A 25,894-nucleotide genomic window follows, 5' to 3' on the forward strand; every position below is an offset into this window, starting at 1 on the left:
ATACTCAAGGGATTACCCAGAAAGAATTTAGGAGGAACCCCACTCCGGGTCACTACAACTACATGGAGCTAACATGGAGGACATACCTCCTGCTGCCTGGGACAGACATAATACAGGGTAATTGAGACACATGAGCCCTGGGCACTAGACTTCTAGAGGCGCATCAATTTTACTAAGAAGGACCTTCACCCATGAAATCCTCTTTCATCTGTTCCCACTCTCAATACACATGTAGACAAGAGCCATTGCAGGACCTCCTGTAGATCATCCAAAGGTCCTGAAACCGCGTATTGAAAGCAGCAGAAGGGACGCATCCTCTATTCCCGAAGAAACTGATTCAAGGACCATATGTAGGAAGTGATCCCAGACTTGTAGGGGCCATAGTATTCATACAGCCCCAGGGTAACCTTATCTGCCCCTGCATGTATCATCTGAATGCATCTGAAAGAAGGCGATGATGTCATTGGCTAAAATAAAGCCCTCAGGTCACATGATATTTACTAGCAACAGACGCAAAAACAGACGGCAGCTCCTTTTTTTTATGGATTTCAATAGGACTGGACATGACGAGAAAACGTCCAGGAATAGGAGATGTCTCATAGGCAAAATAAACGGGGGGTCGGTAAAACAGTGGGCGTGACTCAACTATGAGGGCGTGACTCAACTATGAGGGCGTGACTCAACTATGAGGGCGTGACTCAACTATGAGGGCGCGACTCAACTATGAGGGCGTGACTCAACTATGAGGGCGTGACTCAACTATGAGGGCGTGACTCAACTATGAGGGCGTGACTCAACTATGAGGGCGTGACTCAACTATGAGGGCGTAGATCGCACGAACAAAAAATGTCCTGAAAAACACGAGTCAGCCAGTGAAACGGCTTAAGAGAGACCAGGCCGCTATTTCTGGGGCACTGACCATCTAATGTGTGCAGGGTCTCCTGGCTCCCCCTCAGCTGGTGAGGATAGGGATCATCTACCCGATCCGTACTGAGGGGATACGCAGACGCTCAAGGGGTCTGGTCGTGGTTTCTAAATAGCGCATGGACCTTCACCCTGAACGGCGACAACCCTAGTGTAACCCTAGTTACACGTTTTGTTTTATCATAACCCCCCCCCCCCACCACCAGCCCGTTCGGAGGCTTTTCAGAAGAGGTGCTTCTGCCAAAATTCAGATCCTATCGATGGGTTTCACATGGAATCTAAGCAGTTGAGGGACCTTGGACGGGAATCGGCTCCTCTTCATGCCTGGCGGGGACTCGCTCTTCTCAGGTACTTGTAGGTGCTCCAGATTTTTATGGTTGGTAAATATTGTCTCACGAAATCTGGCTCCTTCCACTTCAATGGAGAGCGCCGCTGCCAGCAGGTCACCGTCACAACTGACTGATTCCTCCGCACAATGAATCAAAGTTACTCTCCGCGGCCCTGCCCCGACCACAGAGGCTTCAACACCGGGAGGACAGGGTCTACCACCGAGAAATCTCACGTCACCCGCCCATAGAGGGGCCTAAGAAGTCAAATATGATTGGACACTATGGGGCCACGCCCCTGCTTATTAGGCGTGCTGGTCTCCAGCCAATCGTGTCGCAGTTTTACGCGAGGAGCAATATATAAGAAGTTATAACATGTCCACGACCGAACTGAGGGCCACGACCAACAGAAGCGCTGGAAGCCTCACGTGATTGGTCTAGAGGAGTGTTTCTGTCACTCCTTGCTCGTCTCGCTATGGGCGGCCATATTTATCGGACGCTGGTGGGATGAAGCAGACGCTTTGTGTGTACATCGCTCTCAATAATAGCAGAAGCTCAGCTTGTCACTGGTGCGCGAAGATTTTGGCCGAGTCATTTTTAATTTCGGATGTGACGCGTCGCTGTACGTTAGAACTGAGGGGTAATAAAGTTTTTAGTAAATTTTCTAAAAAAAAAACCAAACAAACAATGTAGTCTGAGCTGATTTACATGCGGGAGGCCCGGCCTTATGCTAATTACTGTCTGATTTGCATGTGGCCTCGGCTTCCTGGACTTCTCCCTGTGTCTCTGCCTTTGTTCTGGGTCCAGCAGCAGCACAAAGCCTCCTCATCCTCATCTGCATTCCAGACAGGACCGCTGCTTAATATTCATGAGCACGCCACGCCCAGCTCATGAATTATTCCTCACACATTTCCTATTGGATAAAAGGGCGGGGGCGTGGCTTCGCGATCCCGCTCGCTCGCTCGCTCGCTCGGCGGAGAGATACCGTTCTAGACTGTACCACGGGCGCCGCTGCCGCAGGGGGGAGATCGGGTGAACTTGGCTCCGGCGCGTCCGTCTTGTTGTTCCAGTAGTTTCCTCGGCCCCGGCCGCTGTTGTGGTGGTAACGGCCGCGGGGCGTGTCTGGAGCGGGCGCTCAGTCTGTGTCGGGCCGCTGAGCCTGTCGGATGTCCGGAGAGTGTGAGGCCGGAGGAGCGGGGAGAAGGCCCAGGACAGTCCCAGGACTCTGAGTATGGAGGGGCCCGCGGCCTCGAGCCAAGCGCCCCCGGAGAATGAGGCGGAGAGCCGGCCGGGCCCGGAGGAGAGGAGCGGGGAGAGGGCGGCCCTCAGCCTGCTGGAGACGTGCGGAGTGTGCCGCCTGAACATCCAGAGCCGCAGCCCCCGCCTGCTGCCGTGCCTGCACTCCGTGTGTGTGCGCTGCCTGCCCGCGCCCAGCCGCTACATCAGCCTGCCCCAGGCCGCCAGCCAGGCCGCCGCCTCCGGGGCCCCGGGGGGGAGCAGCAGCGGGGCCGCCACCGTCAGCGTGCAGGGTGAGTGCACCCCCCCAGATATACATGTACCCCTAGTTATACATGTACCCCTATACCCCACCACCACCGCACGGGCGAGTGCACCCCCCCTGATGTACCTGTACCCCCAGATATACATGTACCCCTATACCCCACCACCACCGCACGGGCGAGTGCACCCCCCCTGATGTACCTGTACCCCCAGAGATACATGTACCCTATACCCCACCTCCACCACACGTGCGAGTGAACCCCCCAGATATACCTGTACCCCCAGAGATACATGTACCCCTATACCCCACCACCACCGCACGGGCGAGTGCACCCCCCCTGATGTACCCCTATACCCCACCACCACCGCACGGGCGAGTGCACCCCCCAGATGTACCCCTATACCCCACCACCACCGCACGGGCGAGTGCACCCCCCCTGATGTACCTGTACCCCCAGATATACATGTACCCCTATACCCCACCACCGCACGGGCGAGTGCACCCCCCCTGATGTACCTGTACCCCCAGATATACCTGTACCCCTATACCCCACCACCACCGCACGGGCGAGTGCACCCCCCCTGATGTACCTGTACCCCCAGATATACATGTACCCCTATACCCCACCACCGCACGGGCGAGTGCACCCCCCCTGATGTACCTGTACCCCCAGATATACCTGTACCCCTATACCCCACCACCACCGCACGGGCGAGTGCACCCCCCCTGATGTACCTGTACCCCCAGATATACCTGTACCCCTATACCCCACCACCACCGCACGGGCGAGTGCACCCCCCCTGATGTACCTGTACCCCCAGATATACATGTACCCCTATACCCCACCACCAAACGGGCGAGTGCACCCCCCCTGATGTACCTGTACCCCCAGATATACCTGTACCCCTATACCCCACCACCACCGCACGGGCGAGTGCACCCCTCCTGATGTACCTGTACCCCCAGAGATACATGTACCCCTATACCCCACCTCCACCACACGGGCGAGTGCACCCCCCCCTGATGTACCCCTATACCCCACCTCCACCACACGGGCGAGTGCACCCCCCAGATATACCTGTACCCCCAGAGATACATGTACCCCTATACCCCACCACCACCACACGGGCGAGTGCACCCCCCCCCCCAGATATACCTGTACCCCAAGTACACCCCCCTGATGTACCCCTTTACCCCACCACCACTACACGGGCGAGTGCACCCCCCCCAGATATACATGTACCCCTATACCCCCCACCACCACACGGGCGAGTGCACCCCCTAAATATACATGTACCCCTATACCCCCCACCACCACACGGGCGAGTGCACCCCCCAGATATACATGTACCCCTATACCCCCCACCACCACACGGGCGAGTGCACCCCCCAGATATACATGTACCCCTATACCCCCCACCACCACACGGGCGAGTGCACCCCCCCTGATGTACCTGTACCCCCAGATATACATGTACCCCTATACCCCACCACCGCACGGGCGAGTGCACCCCCCCTGATGTACCTGTACCCCCAGATATACCTGTACCCCTATACCCCACCACCACCGCACGGGCGAGTGCACCCCTCCTGATGTACCTGTACCCCCAGAGATACATGTACCCCTATACCCCACCTCCACCACACGGGCGAGTGCACCCCCCCCTGATGTACCCCTATACCCCACCTCCACCACACGGGCGAGTGCACCCCCCAGATATACCTGTACCCCCAGAGATACATGTACCCCTATACCCCACCACCACCGCACGGGCGAGTGCACCCCCCCCAGATATACCTGTACCCCAAGTACACCCCCCTGATGTACCCCTTTACCCCACCACCACTACACGGGCGAGTGCACCCCCCCAGATATACATGTACCCCTATACCCCCCACCACCACACGGGCGAGTGCACCCCCTAGATATACATGTACCCCTATACCCCCCACCACCACACGGGCGAGTGCACCCCCCAGATATACATGTACCCCTATACCCCCCACCACCACACGGGCGAGTGCACCCCCCAGATATACATGTACCCCTATACCCCCCACCACCACACGGGCGAGTGCACCCCCCCAGATATGCATGTACCCCCAGTTATACATGTACCCCTATACCCCCCACCACCACACGGGGGAGGACACCCCGAAATATACATATACCCCACCACCACACGGGAAAACCTGCGTGATTGGTGCGTACCAGGGATACCCCCAGATATACATGTACCCCAACCACACAACAGAGCAAACGTACAGGGCGAGTACTGGGAACACCCTGAGATATACCTGTACCCCCAGGTCCCCCACCACACGGGAGAGCAAGCATGCAGAGCTAGTACACCCCGACATATATGTACCCCCACTACACAGGCGGAGTAAAGGGGGCACCCCAACATATACATGTGGGAGCCTGCATACACAGCGAGTACACCCCGGCATATATATGCACCCCCACTACACGGGGGACCCAGAGTGCAGGGCATGTGCACCCCGACATATATATGTACCCCCACTACACAGGCGGAGTATAGGGGGCACCCCAACATATACATGTGGGAGCCTGCATACACGGCGAGTACACCCCGGCATATATATGCACCCCCACTACATGGGGGACCCAGAGTGCAGGGCATGTACCAGGGGTGCCCCAATATATACATGTATCCCCTGCACCAAGCCACAGTCTGCCCCCCTAGTCGTACCTCCCCCATATGTCTCCACCTCTCCCATCAATCCCCAGCACGACTATACCCCCCCTAAAATGCCCCTCGCCCCACATGTGCCCTAGAGCCTACCTACCTCATCACAGCCGTGTTACCCCAGGACTGAGAGTGTGACGCTCACCCCAAAATGTTACCTCATCCCTGTCACCCCATAACTGTGTGTGATCACCCCAAAATGTTACCTCATCCTGGTCACCCCATAACTGTGTGATCACCCCAAAATATTACCTCATCCCTGTCACCCCATAACTGTGTGTGATCACCCCAAAATATTACCTCATCCCTGTCACCCCATAACTGTGTGTGATCACCCCAAAATGTTACCTCATCCCGATCACCCCAAAATGTTACCTCATCCCTGTCACCCCATAACTGTGTGTGGTCACCCCAAAATGTTACCTCATCCCTGTCACCCCATAACTGTGTGTGATCACCCCAAAATGTTACCTCATCCCTGTCACCCCATAACTGTGTGTGATCACCCCAAAATGTTACCTCATCCCTGTCACCCCATAACTGTGTGTGGTCACCCCAAAATGTTACCTCATCCCTGTCACCCCATAACTGTGTGTGATCACCCCAAAATGTTACCTCATCCCGGTCACCCCATAACTGTGTGTGATCACCCCAAAATGTTACCTCATCCCTGTCACCCCATAACTGTGTGTGATCACCCCAAAATGTTACCTCATCCCTGTCACCCCATAACTGTGTGGGGATACCTCAGCGATGTGAGGCCTAACCCCAAAGCGTGAAGGCACCCCCTCTTACCCCAGACCTTTGTGTGATCACCCCAAAATGTTACATGACTAATGTTACCATGTGACCCCCATCCTGCTGTGTACTCAGAGCACCCCAAAATGTTACTCCATGACTGTATGGTGAGGGGTAACATCACCCCCGGAGCCGCCGTGTCCCCCTATAGTGGGGTAGTTATAGAGCTTATCTCTCTGTCCAGGCTGATGGCTCTTATCTGTGCTGATACATTGTAACGTGACCTCAGCTGTGCGAGCCGGACAGGTCTGGATGTAGACGCCCGGTGTGAGGATCAGTCTCCGGCCGCTTGTTTCTTCCGGCAGACGTTCCGTGTGTCTGCGGGATTTACCCACCGGAACCGAGAACCGCTGAACCCTGCTCCATCATCGTCCTCTGCGGTTCTTGTAGGTTCTGGCCCAGTAATCCCACAGACACCGGAGCCGGAGCCTTAGTCCTCCCTCCAGAGGGGAAGGGGTCGTGAGAAATGTCACAACCAGTGGCAATGGGCGAAGCCGAGAGGATGGAATGTGATGTTACCCGAAAACTAACACGGCCGAGACCTGAGATGTGTGCAGTGCTGGTGCAGTCACTGTGTACATACATGACATTACTTATCCTGTACTGATCCTGAGTTACATCCGGTATTATACTCCAGAGCTGCACTCACTATTCTGCTGCTGGTGCAGTCACTGTGTACATACATGACATTACTTATCCTGTACTGATCCTGAGTTACATCCTGTATTATACTCCAGAGCTGCACTCACTATTCTGCTGCTGGTGCAGTCACTGTGTACATACATGACATTACTTATCCTGTACTGATCCTGAGTTACATCCTGTATTATACCCAGAGCTGCACTCACTATTCTGCTGCTGGTGCAGTCACTGTACATACATGGCATTACTTATCCTGTACTGATCCTGAGTTACATCCTGTATTATATCCCAGAGCTGCACTCACTATTCTGCTGCTGGTGCAGTCACTGTGTACATACATGACATTACTTATCCTGTACTGACCCTGAGTTACATCCTGTATTATACTCCAGAGCTGCACTCACTATTCTGCTGCTGGTGCAGTCACTGTGTACACACATGACATTACTTATCCTGTACTGATCCTGAGTTACATCCTGTATTATACCCCAGAGCTGCACTCACTATTCTGCTGCTGGTGCAGTCACTGTGTACATACATGACATTACTTATCCTGTACTGATCCTGAGTTACATCCTGTATTATACCCCAGAGCTGCACTCACTATTCTGCTGCTGGTGCAGTCACTGTGTACATACATGACATTACTTATCCTGTACTGACCCTGAGTTACATCCTGTATTATACCCCAGAGCTGCACTCACTATTCTGCTGCTGGTGCAGTCACTGTGTACATACATGACATTACTTATCCTGTACTGATCCTGAGTTACATCCTATATTATACCCCAGAGCTGCACTCACTATTCTGCTGCTGGTGCAGTCACTGTGTACATACATGACATTACTTATCCTGTACTGATCCCGAGTTACATCCTGTATTATACCCCAGAGCTGCACTCACTATTCTGCTGCTGGTGCAGTCACTGTGTACATACATGACATTACTTATCCTGTACTGATCCCGAGTTACATCCTGTATTATACCCCAGAGCTGCACTCACTATTCTGCTGCTGGTGCAGTCACTGTGTACATACATGACATTACTTATCCTGTACTGATCCTGAGTTACATCCTGTATTATACTCCAGAGCTGCACTCACTATTCTGCTGCTGGTGCAGTCACTGTGTACATACATGACATTACTTATCCTGTACTGATCCTGAGTTACATCCTGTATTATACCCAGAGCTGCACTCACTATTCTGCTGCTGGTGCAGTCACTGTACATACATGGCATTACTTATCCTGTACTGATCCTGAGTTACATCCTGTATTATATCCCAGAGCTGCACTCACTATTCTGCTGCTGGTGCAGTCACTGTGTACATACATGACATTACTTATCCTGTACTGACCCTGAGTTACATCCTGTATTATACTCCAGAGCTGCACTCACTATTCTGCTGCTGGTGCAGTCACTGTGTACACACATGACATTACTTATCCTGTACTGATCCTGAGTTACATCCTGTATTATACCCCAGAGCTGCACTCACTATTCTGCTGCTGGTGCAGTCACTGTGTACATACATGACATTACTTATCCTGTACTGATCCTGAGTTACATCCTGTATTATACCCCAGAGCTGCACTCACTATTCTGCTGCTGGTGCAGTCACTGTGTACATACATGACATTACTTATCCTGTACTGACCCTGAGTTACATCCTGTATTATACCCCAGAGCTGCACTCACTATTCTGCTGCTGGTGCAGTCACTGTGTACATACATGACATTACTTATCCTGTACTGATCCTGAGTTACATCCTATATTATACCCCAGAGCTGCACTCACTATTCTGCTGCTGGTGCAGTCACTGTGTACATACATGACATTACTTATCCTGTACTGATCCCGAGTTACATCCTGTATTATACCCCAGAGCTGCACTCACTATTCTGCTGCTGGTGCAGTCACTGTGTACATACATGACATTACTTATCCTGTACTGATCCCGAGTTACATCCTGTATTATACCCCAGAGCTGCACTCACTATTCTGCTGCTGGTGCAGTCACTGTGTACATACATGACATTACTTATCCTGTACTGATCCTGAGTTACATCCTGTATTATACCCCAGAGCTGCACTCACTATTCTGCTGCTGGTGCAGTCACTGTGTACATACATGACATTACTTATCCTGTACTGATCCCGAGTTACATCCTGTATTATACCCCAGAGCTGCACTCACTATTCTGCTGCTGGTGCAGTCACTGTGTACATACATGACATTACTTATCCTGTACTGATCCTGAGTTACATCCTGTATTATACCCCAGAGCTGCACTCACTATTCTGCTGCTGGTGCAGTCACTGTGTACATACATGACATTACTTATCCTGTACTGATCCTGAGTTACATCCTGTATTATACTCCACAGCTGCACTCACTATTCTGCTGCTGGTACAGTCACTGTGTACATACATGACATTACTTATCCTGTACTGATCCTGAGTTACATCCTGTATTATACCCCAGAGCTGCACTCATTATTCTGCTGCTGGTGCAGTCACTGTGTACATACATGACATTACTTATCCTGTACTGATCCTGAGTTACATCCTGTATTATACTCCAGAGCTGCACTCACTATTCTGCTGCTGGTGCAGTCACTGTGTACATACATGACATTACTTATCCTGTACTGATCCTGAGTTACATCCTGTATTATACCCCAGAGCTGCAGTCACTATTCTGCTGCTGGTGCAGTCACTGTGTACATACATGACATTACTTATCCTGTACTGATCCTGAGTTACATCCTGTATTATACTCCAGAGCTGCACTCACTATTCTGCTGCTGGTGCAGTCACTGTGTACATACATGACATTACTTATCCTGTACTGATCCTGAGTTACATCCTGTATTATACCCCAGAGCTGCACTCACTATTCTGCTGCTGGTGCAGTCACTGTGTACATACATGACATTACTTATCCTGTACTGATCCTGAGTTACATCCTGTATTATACCCCAGAGCTGCACTCACTATTCTGCTGCTGGTGCAGTCACTGTGTACATACATGACATTACTTATCCTGTACTGATCCTGAGTTACATCCTGTATTATACTCCAGAGCTGCACTCACTATTCTGCTGCTGGTGCAGTCACTGTGTACATACATGACATTACTTATCCTGTACTGATCCTGAGTAACATCGTGTATTATACTCCAGAGCTGCACTCACTATTCTGCTGCTGGTGCTGTCACTGTGTACATACATGACATTACTTATCCTGTACTGATCCTGAGTTACATCCTGTATTATACTCCAGAGCTGCACTCACTATTCTGCTGCTGGTGCAGTCACTGTGTACACAGATGACATTACTTATCCTGTACTGATCCTGAGTTACATCCTGTATTATACCCCAGAGCTGCACTCACTATTCTGCTGCTGGTGCAGTCACTGTGTACATACATGACATTACTAATCCTGTACTGATCCTGAGTTACATCCTGTATTATACTCCAGAGCTGCACTCACTATTCTGCTGCTGGTGCAGTCACTGTGTACATACATGACATTACTTATCCTGTACTGATCCTGAGTTACATCCTGTATTATACTCCAGAGCTGCACTCACTATTCTGCTGCTGGTGCAGTCACTGTGTACATACATGACATTACTTATCCTGTACTGATCCTGAGTTACATCCTGTATTATACTCCAGAGCTGCACTCACTATTCTGCTGAAGTCACTGTGTACATACATGACATTACTTATCCTGTACTGATCCTGAGTTACATCCTGTATTATACCCCAGAGCTGCACTGACTATTCTGCTGCTGGTGCAGTCACTGTGTACATACATGACATTACTTATCCTGTACTGATCCTGAGTTACATCCTGTATTATAAACCAGAGCTGCACTCACTATTCTGCTGCTGGTGCAGTCACTGTGTACATACATGACATTACTTATCCTGTACTGATCCTGAGTTACATCCTGTATTATACCCCAGAGCTGCACTCACTATACTGCTGCTGGTGCAGTCACTGTGTACATACATGACATTACTTATCCTGTACTGATCCTGAGTTACATCCTGTATTATACACCAGAGCTGCACTCACTATTCTGCTGCTGGTGCAGTCACTGTGTACATACATGACATTACTTATCCTGTACTGATCCTGAGTTACATCCTGTATTATACTCCAGAGCTGCACTCACTATTCTGCTGCTGGTGCAGTCACTGTGTACATACATGACATTACTTATCCTGTACTGATCCTGAGTTACATCCTGTATTATACCCCAGAGCTGCACTCACTATTCTGCTGCTGGTGCAGTCACTGTGTACATACATGACATTACTTATCCTGTACTGATCCTGAGTTACATCCTGTATTATACCCCAGAGCTGCACTCACTATTCTGCTGCTGGTGCAGTCACTGTGTACATACATGACATTACTTATCCTGTACTGATCCTGAGTTACATCCTGTATTATACCCCAGAGCTGCACTCACTATTCTGCTGCTGGTGCAGTCACTGTGTACATACATGACATTGTACTGATCCTGAGTTACATCCTGTATTATACTCCAGAGCTGCACTCACTATTCTGCTGCTGGTGCAGTCACTGTGTACATACATGACATTACTTATCCTGTACTGATCCTGAGTTACATCCTGTATTATACCCCAGAGCTGCACTCACTATACTGCTGCTGGTGCAGTCACTGTGTACATACATGACATTACTTATCCTGTACTGATCCTGAGTTACATCCTGTATTATACACCAGAGCTGCACTCACTATTCTGCTGCTGGTGCAGTCACTGTGTACATACATGACATTACTTATCCTGTACTGATCCTGAGTTACATCCTGTATTATACTCCAGAGCTGCACTCACTATTCTGCTGCTGGTGCAGTCACTGTGTACATACATGACATTAATTATCCTGTACTGATCCTGAGTTACATCCTGTATTATACTCCAGAGCTGCACTCACTATTCTGCTGAAGTCACTGTGTACATACATGACATTACTTATCCTGTACTGATCCTGAGTTACATCCTGTATTATACCCCAGAGCTGCACTCACTATTCTGCTGCTGGTGCAGTCACTGTGTACATACATGACATTACTTATCCTGTACTGATCCTGAGTTACATCCTGTATTATACTCCAGAGCTGCACTCACTATTCTGCTGCTGGTGCAGTCACTGTGTACATACATGACATTACTTATCCTGTACTGATCCTGAGTTACATCCTGTATTATACCCCAGAGCTGCACTCACTATTCTGCTGCTGGTGCAGTCACTGTGCACATACATGACATTACTTATCCTGTACTGATCCTGAGTTACATCCTGTATTATACCCCAGAGCTGCACTCACTATACTGCTGCTGGTGCAGTCACTGTGTACATACATGACATCACTTATCCTGTACTGATCCTGAGTTACATCCTGTATTATACCCCAGAGCTGCACTCACTATTCTGCTGCTGGTGCAGTCACTGTGTACATACATGACATCACTTATCCTGTACTGACCCTGAGTTACATCCTGTATTATACCCCAGAGCTGCACTCACTATTCTGCTGCTGGTGCAGTCACTGTGTACATACATGACATTACTTATCCTGTACTGATCCTGAGTTACATCCTGTATTATACTCCAGAGCTGCACTCACTATTCTGCTGCTGGTGCAGTCACTGTGTACATACATGACATTACTTATCCTGTACTGATCCTGAGTTACATCCTGTATTATACTCCAGAGCTGCACTCACTATTCTGCTGCTGGTGCAGTCACTGTGTACATACATGACATTACTTATCCTGTACTGATCCTGAGTTACATCCTGTATTATACACCAGAGCTGCACTCACTATTCTGCTGCTGGTGCAGTCACTGTGTACATACATGACATTACTTATCCTGTACTGATCCTGAGTTACATCCTGTATTATACCCCAGAGCTGCACTCACTATTCTGCTGCTGGTGCAGTCACTGTGTACATACATGACATTACTTATCCTGTACTGATCCTGAGTTACATCCTGTATTATACTCCAGAGCTGCACTCACTATTCTGCTGCTGGTGCAGTCACTGTGTACATACATGACATTACTTATCCTGTCCTGATCCTGAGTTACATCCTGTATTATACCCCAGAGCTGCACTCACTATTCTGCTGCTGGCGCAGTCACTGTGTACATACATGACATTACTTATCCTGTACTGATCCTGAGTTACATCCTGTATTATCCCCCAGAGCTGCACTCACTATTCTGCTGCTGGTGCAGTCACTGTGTACATACATGACATTACTTATCCTGTACTGATCCTGAGTTACATCCTGTATAATACACAAGAGCTGCACTCACTATTCTGCTGCTGGTGCAGTCACTGTGTACATACATGACATTACTTATCCTGTACTGATCCTGAGTTACATCCTGTATTATACCCCAGAGCTGCACTCACTATTCTGCTGCTGGTGCAGTCACTGTGTACATACATGACATTACTTATCCTGTACTGATCCTGAGTTACATCCTGTATTATACTCCAGAGCTGCACTCACTATTCTGCTACTGCTGCAGTCACTGTGTACATACATGACATTACTTATCCTGTACTGATCCTGAGTTACATCCTGTATTATACCCCAGAGCTGCACTCACTATTCTGCTGCTGGTGCAGTCACTGTGTACATACATGACATTACTTATCCTGTACTGATCCTGAGTTACATCCTGTATTATACCCCAGAGCTGCACTCACTATTCTGCTGGCTTATTCCCTAGTTACCTTTTCTGTGTGGGCATTGTATTGGTTTTTGCATTGTCTGCCTGGTATGGAGTCAATCCTCAGACACATAAACAAGTAAGATGTCCTCTCAGTCATCACAGACCCTAAACCAGCATCAGAGTACGTTGTGTGTTCCTCTCTGTGCAGATGTTGACCTATCAGGGGGATGTAATAGGTTTGATATGTTCTGTGTAGACACTGAACCAGCAGGTGCTAGTTGTACCTGAGGTCGGATAACCTAGTAGAGTAGTGGATGGAGCTGTGGATGTGACTGGGCTATACTGGAGACTGCACCTTGATGATGGTTTGGATGGATTGTACTATGTGAATGTGACGGCTACGCTGCTGCTGCCAGATCTGAGGTTATGACAGTAAATTGTCACCGGTTTCTGTGTTGTTTAATCTCATGTTTTGGGCTTGTGCAGCAGCTTCCTGGCATTGAGAGCTGCAGCTTGCCTCCCGCCCTGCTCATATTTGCATAAGGAGTAACCGCTTCAGACCCTTTTTCCAGTCATCAGGAGACTCTTTGCGACTGTAAATCCCAACCATCGTAAGAAAGTCTCCATCTACTGACGGTGAGAGACTGCTGAGGGCTGTCACAGGCTCGGGCGAGGACATATAGCGCGGTCATGCCTAGGAAGTGACTACAACAGCATCCCCAGATAGGTTACACCGGGGACACCAGCTGATGGATACATCATTGGACGTCTTTCTTCTGACCATTATGGGTTTTCTTGTGATGATACTGGTCTGCCACCAGTAATCAAAACCTCCAAAGTCAATGAATCAGAAGGTTGTACCCCCGAAGGCGAGCAGATCGACAGAAAATGTGAAGGCCCAAGGTTACTTTCACTTTATGAAGCTCGTTAAAACTGCACAAAGATTTGACCTACAATGGATCCCCTTAACTGGACCCAGAGAAGGACCAGAGATAAACGCCAAGACTTGGGGAACATCCGGTAGGCTCCTGGATTGCCTTTTGAAAACCCAGTATCCATCTAGGTGCCAACCCAACAGTCACAGGGCCATAGTGTCCTCTACTGCCATCTGACGGAGGCTAGCCTGGTCCCCGTCGTAGACTGGAAGCTGTGAGATCTCTGGAGATGTCTACAATGCATTCATCTGTACCACTGGCAGTAGACCTCATGGTCCGTATCCATGTGTGAAGCCGAGAAATATGGGTCCGGGATCCAGGAGGTAAATGATGAACATACAGGAGCTTCCCGAGGAGATCGCCTTACACAGGTGAATAACTCGATTAATGTTTGAGGGAGAGGAGTCCAGTTCAGTGTTCCCTTTTAGTCTTGTTATCTGGTAAATACTTGGCCATCCCATTTTCCAGGCCCGATACCTACTTGGCTTGCACGGCAGCTGCCTGGCATTAAGTCCCAACCAGTTTTTATTATCTACCACCACTTGGAATGGGTTGCCCAGCACAGATGTTCTGGACTTGAGTGTTATCTGTGGTTGATGTTCCTTCTTTCACCATCGCAGCCCCTGTTGCCTTATTGGACTCCTCAGTCTTTGTCATTTTTGAGTCTTGACTTTTTTCATTCACCAACCTGGGGCAAAAAGTATTGGGGGAGCTCGTAACTCGCTTGAATTGTACCACAGACTTGCACCACGGCAGAATATGACTTGGGCCTCCTGAGCACAAAGTTGTGTGAGCTCGGGCCACCAGCGTTCTGTTCTGGAGTAGAGATGAGTGGGACCCGGTGGTCGGATTTGGGTTTGGCCACCTGACCAGGACCTATTGCATGATTGGTGGCTGAATAGCCAATCCCGCAAATTTTTGGCCCAGCGTTGTCCGGTCATAGCCTTGGCTGGTTAATAGGTGTGTCAGTTGGTTGGACTGGTTCAGCCACCAATCTGCCAATAAGTCCAGGTCAGACAGCGGACCCAACCATCAGCTCTGCTTGTCTCTACCCATGAGGTCTTCACAAGCACTGATGATGGTAAGAGGAGAATTCATGTGCCTCAAACTCTGGCAAGAATAGGTCCTGCTCTATAATCTGTTACTCGGACAGTCGGATTGCTCGGGTCACTATGGAGAACACTGCCGTGTGTTTCGAGCCTGGGGACGTGGGGGTGTGCTAGCTGTCCCGGTTATACGCTCATATGCATGAGAACTTGCTGTGTGAGTGGAATGGGCAAGCTGCGCAGTCACTGGTACCAGGTATAGCAGTACAGTACCAGCACATTCTACTAGGCTTGGGTCTTGCTGGAGAAGTTCAATCCTTGCTACTTACGTGGTCAACAATCCTTCTGTCTTTGCCCTGTGGAATGTTTTGACTAAGCTTTTCCAAAACTTGCACTGACGTGACTGGAGTGTGAGTTCTCGCCCATCCCCTGTCACATTTACGTGTGAATGGATCTTTCCCAGAATCCTTCTTTCCTTGTTACTGCTAGACCAAAATGGTTCCTCTGGCTAGTAACTGGTCCTCCTCGGAACGGCAGCTCTCCGGGGTAAAGGTTTGCATATTCACTGTCTGGTAACGAATAAGGGCAAAATGCAAATATTGAAGCCGGGATCATAATACATATGCTGCGTCTACAGCATTTCCTCTGTAAACACATGGACCCACATGCTCATCGGCCACCCCGCCTTGCTTCACTCCCACCACACCAATATAATTACCAAGGTTAATCATTAGGATTTTTTTTTTTTGCAACCCACATTTGCGTATATATTTGATTTTAAACCTCCTCCCGTCTTGTGCAGATCAATGTGTCCTACGTGGCTCCAGACTACAGTGAGACTTGTGTAGTCTGTTCCTCCCAGCTAGAGGAGGAAGTTGCTAAGCTGCAGGATCAGACCACATTTGTAGTCTGTTACCTAAATGAACGTACATAAACAAATGGAATATGGACAATTCCTCTTTCTCCAAATATCCGGCTCCATTCCTCCTCCCCCTTAGCCTGACATTAACTCAAACATCAACTGGATCTGAATTGCTAGGATGAGGGTGGACTTGATCTCAGAGGTACAAAATTGGTTGAATTATCTGTGCTGCCCGCCTGAACCTGCTGTTGGGTTATCGACAAACTTCTCTCGACTTTTGTTCCTGTTCACCCATTTGGCTGACTGCTGGTAGTTGTCACATGTGTCTACCTACGAGTTTGGGTCCACGTCAGTAGGTAATGACTTGGTCTCCTTCCAGTTCCTTTTTCTAGAAATTAAAGGGGGAAAACAATGGTCACTTATTGCCCATCAAAGTGCTCTATAGCCCAACTAGGGTCCAGTGTGCCACCAAGACTTGAAATAACGGTCCCCTGGGTAGACTTGCCTGTATTAGTTGCCTCAGAAGCGATGACCTCCAAGAAGTTGCACTTGGTTACGCATTCATGTCGGCCATAGACTAAGGCAGGATCGTCCCGTATCGTCCCGTTGTGGCAGGTTCTCCACATGCCTGGTTGTACTCCTTACACGTGTTGGAACTTTCCTGGAAGGCGAGAACATTACGATGAAAACCGGATACACTCTTCTTCCTGAGGGCAAGTGCAGCTCCAACACAACTCGTCTGAGGATAAGATGAAAGGAAATCTGTCCCAATAATAATCCTTTCAATCGTGGGTCTCCACTAGGAAAGGTTCACGTCTGGAGGACATCTTGATAAGTCACCACTCACCCGATATCAATCTTTGGTGAATATCGTGGAACTTGTTGGGTTGTTCTTTGAGGTTGCCAGCCGTCGGCAACGTTCCTACTTGTGGTGTCGTATTTCAGGTGACATTGACCTCGCCTTTCCCTCTGGTTGATTGTGTTCTTCTGAAGGACAAATGGATTTCCCACAAGGTTCATGTTTCCCTTTCAGATATCGGCCTGAAGCTAGAGGTCTACTAGGTTTAGTCGTTGCTGCTCACTTTGCCCGTGCAGATTCGGGGGTCTTCTCATTAGGTCTCCATCAGTGGGGTCTGTGATTTGGGTTGTCCTGGAGAAAGCTGTTTTAGGACACAAGTCTGGATCCAGTTCTGTGTACAGTTTTGCAACTCTGATGAGAACTGGCAGATTTGAGAAACTCTTCTAAAGGCTTTTTTTTTGGGTATTGTCCCTCGAGAGAAGTGTAGTCCTACCTTTTATGTGTAGGTTAGTAGAAGCATAACGGGAAAATATGGATTTATATCCCAGGATTGTAGTGGGGTGGCTTGTCCTCACACTGATGTGCAGATGTTGGCTATTGTCCCTGTAGAGATCAGACCTTTGTGTATGTTGTTAGTAGCAGCAGGACTGTGAAGTTTGCTTTTCTATTCCAGGATGGAATGTTTCCTCACACTGCTGAGATCTGTGTGCTCTGCGTTGAGCTGTTCCACATCCACCTCCTACTCTTAGTAAAAGCTGTAGTTTGTTTTTATGGTTTGGTTCTACAGCCGTCAGAGGGGCGGAGCTGTATTCCAGTGAGATAAGGACACAGCAGTGTGAGGACATGACCCATCCATTAGTCTAAATGGACACTTTAGGACAAATTGAAAATCTGGAAAGTGCCCATAGAATCTGGTTGGCTTGCATGGAGAGGAGAATAACGATGCATAATTATGGCCGTGGTCCTGCAGTACGCGGGACGACTTATTTCTCCGAGTAGGGGACGACCTTTCCGGTGGAGTCTATTTTCTGGTTTCTTCCGTCCTGTGCTCCTCCGTCCTCCCCCCTCTCTCTCCCTGTGAATGGTTTGACCTGTTCTTAGCCGAGGGCGAGCCGTGGAGTCTGGATCTGCACAGTCTCATCCAGCTCAAACCAGTTTGAAGCGGTTTCCCGAGCCCGACCGTCTTGTGTATTAATGGAAATGTGGTGGGGGATGGGCAGATCACACGATACGGATCCTGCCTCCACCCCCCCCCCCTTATCCTGAATCGTGCACCTCCCCGGGGATCGCATTGGGTTAATTTTAAGGGTGAAATTAATCTTTAGTTGGTGAAATAACTGGGTGCCCTAGACCGATTCCCATCCGGCACCCTTCTGTAGTGATGGCGCCCCCTTCAGTGTGGAGTCGGTGTAGCACGTTCCGCTCTTTGTGGCCATAATCCATCGGCTATTACAGGATTTATATTTCGTTCTCGAAGGCCGATCGGCAGATCTGTGAGCGCAGCTTTGAAAGGGACGACGTGTTTCGGTAATGGTGGAGAGGATGATCTCCCGGGCTCGGTAACATAGTCCTTGAGCCGGGGTTATGTAAGTGCTCGGCCTCGTGTTGTCTGCCCGTGACTCACCTCCCAGTGTTGTCGATGACATCATCCTCGGGAAACGTGTGGGCGGAGCTTGTCAGATGACTCGGGCAGTTGGAGCAGACTGATGACATTTTATGATGATGAGTCATTTATTTTGTTTTAGTTTTATAGTTATTTTAGTTTAAGTTTTTTATTTTTATGCATTTTGTCTTTTATGTTTTTTTTTTTTTTTTTTTTGTATTGCCTTTCTTTATCTGGCAGCTACCCCCCCCCCCCCCCTCGCCCCACGTCTCAGCTGCCCACTTTATTACAAGGCCCAGAGCCCCTGGTTCACCCCGGGGAAGGGTCTTTAGGGGTTGTTTTCCGGAGATTATTCTCCACCGCTGCTCAATTTCAATTAACGTCCGGGAATAAGAATTCTGGGATTTACCTGCGAGATTTGTGGGTGCTTTAAAATTAATTTTTAATTCTTGTAATTGAAAGTGGAGAAGGCGTCAAGTGTCTTCAGAAAGCAAATTTTAACACAGAGGATTTCTCATATGTCCTGACATGCAAATGGCCACAGACAACGCTGAATAAGCAGGGGATGCCGGGGGAGATCCGCTCTGAAGCAGTAAATTCTGTCTACCTGGACCTCCTATGTCTGTCTGTGTGATACAGCTACCTAGTAATATGCAAGCAGAATAGTGAGTGCAGCTCTGGGGTATAATACAGGATGTAACTCAGGATCAGTACAGGATAAGTAATGCCATGTATGTACACAGTGACTGCACCACCAGCAGCAGAATAGTGAGTGCAGCTCCGGGGTATAATACAGGATGTAACTCAGGATCAGTACAGGATAAGTAATGTCATGTATGTACACAGTGACTGGACCAGCAGCAGAATAGTGAGTGCAGCTCTGGGGTATAATACAGGATGTAACTCAGGATCAGTACAGGATAAGTAATGTCATGTATGTACACAGTGACCGCACCAGCAGCAGAATAGTGAGTGCAGCTCTGGAGTATAATACAGGATGTAACTCAGGATCAGTACAGGATAAGTAATGTCATGTATGTACACAGTGACTGCACCAGCAGCAGAATAGTGAGTGCAGCTCTGGGGTATAATACAGGATGTAACTCAGGATCAGTACAGGATAAGTAATGTCATGTATGTACACAGTGACTGGACCAGCAGCAGAATAGTGAGTGCAGCTCCGGGGTATAATACAGGATGTAACTCAGGATCAGTACAGGATAAGTAATGTCATGTATGTACACAGTGACTGGACCAGCAGCAGAATAGTGAGTGCAGCTCTGGGGTATAATACAGGATGTAACTCAGGATCAGTACAGGATAAGTAATGCCATGTATGTACACAGTGACTGCACCAGCAGCAGAATAGTGAGTGCAGCTCTGGGGTATAATACAGGATGTAACTCAGGATCAGTACAGGATAAGTAATGTCATGTATGTACACAGTGACTGCACCAGCAGCAGAATAGTGAGTGCAGCTCTGGGGTATAATACAGGATGTAACTCAGGATCAGTACAGGATAAGTAATGTCATGTATGTACACAGTGACTGCACCAGCAGCAGAATAGTGAGTACAGCTCTGGGGTATAATACAGGATGTAACTCCGGATCAGTACAGGATAAGTAATGTCATGTATGTACAGTGACTGCACCAGCAGCAGAATAGTGAGTGCAGCTCTGGGGTATAATACAGGATGTAACTCAGGATCAGTACAGGATAAGTAATGTCATGTATGTACACAGTGACTGCACCAGCAGCAGAATAGTGAGTGCAGCTCTGGAGTATAATACAGGATGTAACTCAGGATCAGTACAGGATAAGTAATGTCATGTATGTACACAGTGACTGCACCAGCAGCAGAATAGTGAGTGCAGCTCTGGAGTATAATACAGGATGTAACTCAGGATCAGTACAGGATAAGTAATGTCATGTATGTACACAGTGACTGCACCAGCAGCAGAATAGTGAGTGCAGCTCTGGGGTATAATACAGGATGTAACTCAGGATCAGTACAGGATAAGTAATGTCATGTATGTACCCAGTGACTGCACCAGCAGCAGAATAGTGAGTGCAGCCCTGGAGTATAATACAGGATGTAACTCAGGATCAGTACAGGATAAGTAATGTCATGTATGTACACAGTGACTGCACCAGCAGCAGAATAACGAGTGCAGCTCTGGGATATAATACAGGATGTAACTCAGGATCAGTACAGGATAAGTAATGTCATGTATGTACACAGTGACTGCACCAGCAGCAGAATAGTGAGTGCAGCTCTGGGGTATAATACAGGATGTAACTCAGGATCAGTACAGGATAAGTAATGTCATGTATGTACACAGTGACTGCACCAGCAGCAGAATAGTGAGTGCAGCTCTGGGGTAAAATACAGGATGTAACTCAGGATCAGTACAGGATAAGTAATGTCATGTATGTACACAGTGACTGCACCAGCAGCAGAATAGTGAGTGCAGCTCTGGAGTATAATACAGGATGTAACTCAGGATCAGTACAGGATAAGTAATGTCATGTATGTACACAGTGACTGCACCAGCAGCAGAATAGTGAGTGCAGCTCTGGAGTATAATACAGGCTATAGCTCCTCCCCCTGTTTGTGGTATATATAACGTTACCTATGGCCTCTGGCTCGTCACATGTCTTGCAGGTGCTGGATCCTTTAGGCGCGGTGCCAGGATCCTGGTTGTAGATGTTAGTGGTTCCGCCTCGGTTTCCTGTATTGTGAATCGGTTGTCACGTGCGTTGTGTAACCCGTCATTAATCTGCCGCAGGCGTCAGAGGGACTGAATTTAAAATCCTGCCTCGCTCTTGTAAAGTGTTCCAGCGGAGTCCCTATAAGTTGCTACTCGGCTTTCCCAGGAGTGGATAATCTGTAGTGTGGAGCTTTGTACCTGAGTATCTAACTCCTTCCCTTCCCTTGTTCTCCACAGTGGGAATCATCCGGTGTCCCGTGTGCAGCCAGGAATGTGCCGAGAGGGACATCATAGAGAATTACTTTGTACGTGACACCACCGAAGTCCCCAGCAGCACCGTGGAGAAGCCCAGCCAGGTGAGTGACCGTGCCATCCAGCACTCTTGTCCTGGTGACGGGGCCTGTAGCTGTGGAGCACTCTTGTCCTGGTGACGGGGCCTGTAGCTGTGGAGCGCTCTTGTCCTGGTGACGGGGCCTATAGCTGTGGAGCGCTCTTGTCCTGGTGACGGGGCCTGTAGCTGTGGAGCGCTCTTGTCCTGGTGACGGGGCCTGTAGCTGTGGAGCGCTCTTGTCCTGGTGACGGGGCCTGTAGCTGTGGAGCGCTCTTGTCCTGGTGACGGGGCCTGTAGCTGTGGAGCGCTCTTGTCCTGGTGACCGGGCCTGTAGCTGTGGAGCGCTCTTGTCCTGGCGAGCGGGCCTGTAGCTGTGGAGCGCTCTTGTCCTGGTGACGGGGCCTGTAGCTGTGGAGTGCTCTTGTCCTGGCGATCGGGCCTGTAGCTGTGGAGCGCTCTTGTCCTGGCGATCGGGCCTGTAGTTGTGGAGTGCTCTTGTCCTGGCGATCACTCCTGTAGCTGTGGAGCGCTCTTGTCCTGGTGAGCGGGCCTGTAGTTGTGGAGCGCTCTTGTCCTGGCGATCACTCCTGTAGCTGTGGAGCGCTCTTGTCCTGGCGCCCGGGCCTGTAGCTGTGGAGCGCTCTTGTCCTGGTGAGCGGACCTGTAGCTGTGGAGCGCTCTTGTCCTGGTGACCCGGCCTGTAGCTGTGGAGCGCTCTTGTCCTGGTGACCGGGCCTGTAGCTGTGGAGCGCTCTTGTCCTGGTGAGCGGGCCTGTAGCTGTGGAGCGCTCTTGTCCTGGCGAGCGGGCCTGTAGCTGTGGAGCGCTCTTGTCCTGGCGAGCGGGCCTCTAGCTGTGGAGCGCTCTTGTCCTGGCGAGCGGGCCTCTAGCTGTGGAGCGCTCTTGTCCTGGCGAGCGGGCCTCTAGCTGTGGAGCGCTCTTGTCCTGGCGAGCGGGCCTCTAGCTGTGGAGCGCTCTTGTCCTGGCGAGCGGGCCTCTAGCTGTGGAGCGCTATTGTCCTGGCGAGCGGGCCTGTAGCTGTGGAGCGCTCTTGTCCTGGTGAGCGGGCCTGTAGTTGTGGAGTGCTCTTGTCCTGGCGATCACTCCTGTAGCTGTGGAGCGCTCTTGTCCTGGTGAGCGGGCCTGTAGCTGTGGAGCGCTCTTGTCCCGGTGAGCGGGCCTGTAGCTGTGGAGCGCTCTTGTCCTGGTGAGCGGGCCTGTAGCTGTGGAGCGCTCTTGTCCTGGCGAGCGGGCCTGTAGCTGTGGAGCGCTCTTGTCCTGGCGAGCGGGCCTGTAGCTGTGGAGCGCTCTTGTCCTGGCGAGCGGGCCTCTAGCTGTGGAGCGCTCTTGTCCTGGCGAGCGGGCCTCTAGCTGTGGAGCGCTCTTGTCCTGGCGAGCGGGCCTCTAGCTGTGGAGCGCTATTGTCCTGGCGAGCGGGCCTCTAGCTGTGGAGCGCTCTTGTCCTGGCGATCACGCCTGTAGCTGTGGAGCGCTCTTGTCCTGGCGAGCGGGCCTGTAGCTGTGGAGCGCTCTTGTCCTGGTGACCGGGCCTGTAGCTGTGGAGCGCTCTTGTCCTGGCGATCACTCCTGTAGCTGTGGAGCGCTCTTGTCCTGGCGATCACTCCTGTAGCTGTGGAGCGCTCTTGTCCTGGTGAGCGGGCCTGTAGCTGTGGAGCGCTCTTCTTCTGGCTCCGTCTGCCTCTTTCTTATGCTACTGCTTTTTCCATGTGGGCTATGGCTACCGCGGACTCTCTCCTGCTTTATCGTGAGGTCAGTCATCAGGACCCCCCTGTATGTGATGGAGAGGTGCTTTGCACAGCTTGCAGGATCGAGTGTTGCCATTAGTCCGGGGCGTTGCCACAAGACATGAGTAACAATGAGACAATTGTGGATGAGGATGATGATGTTTCTGCCATAATAAAAGTGCCTTGGGTAGACGTCTTCTATGCTGCAGCCTACGTGTCGCCAGACAAGAGCTAATCGCAGTGTGGGAATATTTCGTACAAGCTACTGGGTGATATTTAGTATCTAAAGCCAGAAGTTGCAGACGTTGGTGCTAACATTGGCAGCGCAGTAATGCTCCGACACCCGCTTTGTCACCATAAATTATCCTGGAAAAACGGGATGTACAAGTATCCTGAGGCAGAAAGCGCAGCACCTTCCAGCGACAAGCAAGCAAAAGTGGCGCTTCCGTTCCGACATCTCTTGATCCGCCTCTGCCTTAGGTTGTTACCTAAGGCACTTAAATTTGTTTCCCGGTTTTGGCAGAGAGGAACCTATACTTGGCTCATTCCCATAGCCATTATGGAGGCCGTGATCTAGTTGTGTGATTTGTGGCCCCTATAAACTTCTATGACTCCTCGGTGATGGTGCGGTGAGCACATGGTTGTCATCGCACCACCACACACTTGGGCGGCCGTGTAGTAAAATATAGGACTTGTCCTACTCGGTGTACTGTAGGCCAAATTGCTGGTACTGTAGTTCCTGACTTTCCATGTGGTGGACTGCACTTTTCCGAGAACTGATGGTTCGAGGAGAGTACCAATCCATCATTACTTCTCTACCAAAGCCGTGTCAGTCCGGGGGTCCAGTCCTGGAGCTGTAATTATAACCTTGTAGTTTTCCGACCACTGGGAGATGTGGTTGAGAATCTGGGACAACAGAAACCCGGTCAGGGTACTGCATTGTTGCTGCTAGATTCTTCCTCCTGACCCTCCACCTAATGCACCATCAATACACGGGGATGTCACTCACTACTTCACCCGGCTAGCAGAGGTCACACAGCGGAGAGCGGGCGCCGTGCGCCATCTTCTCTCCAAATCAATATTGGGACCATGATGATTGATATTGGGAGAAATATTGTGTCTGCTCCACATGGAGGAGGGCTGACCCATCACCCTGCATGGTGCCTGAGGTTTAGCTGTAGTTTGCTACCCGTTGCTTCTTGGGTCTCGGTTCTCCACATTGGGAGCTGTAGTTTGCTCCTCGTTGGCTCTTGGGTCTCGGTTCTCCACGTTGGGAGCTGTAGTTTGCTTCCTGTTGGGTCTCGGTTCTCCACATTTGGAGCTGTAGTGTGCTCCTCGTTGGCTCTTGGGTCTCGGTTCTCCACCTTGGGAGCTGTAGTTTGCTTCCTGTTGGGTCTCGGTTCTCCACATTGGGAGCTGTAGTTTGCTCCTCGTTGGCTCTTGGGTCTCGGTACTCCACGTTGGGAGCTGTAGTTTGCTTCCTGTTGGGTCTCGGTTCTCCACATTTGGAGCTGTAGTTTGCTCCTCGTTGGCTCTTGGGTCTCGGTTCTCCACCTTGGGAGCTGTAGTTTGCTTCCTGTTGGGTCTCGGTTCTCCACATTTGGAGCTGTAGTTTGCTTCCTGTTGGGTCTCGGTTCTCCACATTGGGAGCTGTAGTTTGCTCCTCGTTGGCTCTTGGGTCTCGGTTCTCCACGTTGGGAGCTGTAGTTTGCTTCCTGTTGGGTCTCGGTTCTCCACATTTGGAGCTGTAATTTGCTCCCCGTTGGGTCTTGGTTCTCCACATTTGGAGCTGTAGTTTGCTCCCCGTTGGGTCTCGGTTCTCTACATTTTGGAGCTGTAGTTTGCTCCCCGTTGGGTCTCGGTTCTCTACATTTGGAGCTGTAGTTTGCTCACTGTTGGGTGTCGGTTCTCTACATTTGGAGCTGTAGTTTGCTCACTGTTGGGTCTCGCTTCTCCACATTGGGAGCTGTAGTTTGCTCCCTGTTGGCTCTTGGGTCTCGCTTCTCCACATTTGGAGCTGTAGTTTGCTCCCCGTTGGCTCTTGGGTCTCGCTTCTCCACATTGGGAGCTGTAGTTTGCTCCCCGTTGGCTCTTGGGTCTCGGTTCTCCACATTTGGAGCTGTGGTTTGCTCCCCGTTGGCTACGGTTCTCCAAATTTGGAGCTGTAGTTTTCTACCCGTTGGCTCTTGGGTCTCGGTTCTCCACATTGGGAG

General features: G+C 50.1%; 1 protein-coding gene across 5 annotated transcripts in view; it reads left to right on the forward strand.

Annotated features, from left to right (window-relative positions):
• Positions 1 to 2,193: 2,193 nt before the first annotated feature.
• TRIM24 (tripartite motif containing 24) overlaps positions 2,194 to 25,894 on the forward strand; it is a 38,029-nt gene continuing 14,328 nt past the window's right edge. For all 5 annotated transcript variants that reach the window (XM_072144826.1, XM_072144830.1, XM_072144831.1 and 2 more), the window contains exons 1-2: positions 2,194 to 2,779; positions 21,844 to 21,962. In XM_072144826.1, coding sequence (XP_072000927.1) covers positions 2,482 to 2,779; positions 21,844 to 21,962 — 417 coding nt within the window. In that variant the 5' untranslated portion in view covers positions 2,194 to 2,481. The remainder of the gene's footprint in view (positions 2,780 to 21,843; positions 21,963 to 25,894) is intronic.

The sequence above is a fragment of the Engystomops pustulosus genome, chromosome 4 (assembly GCF_040894005.1).
Source record: "Engystomops pustulosus chromosome 4, aEngPut4.maternal, whole genome shotgun sequence".
NCBI lineage: Eukaryota > Metazoa > Chordata > Amphibia > Anura > Leptodactylidae > Engystomops > Engystomops pustulosus.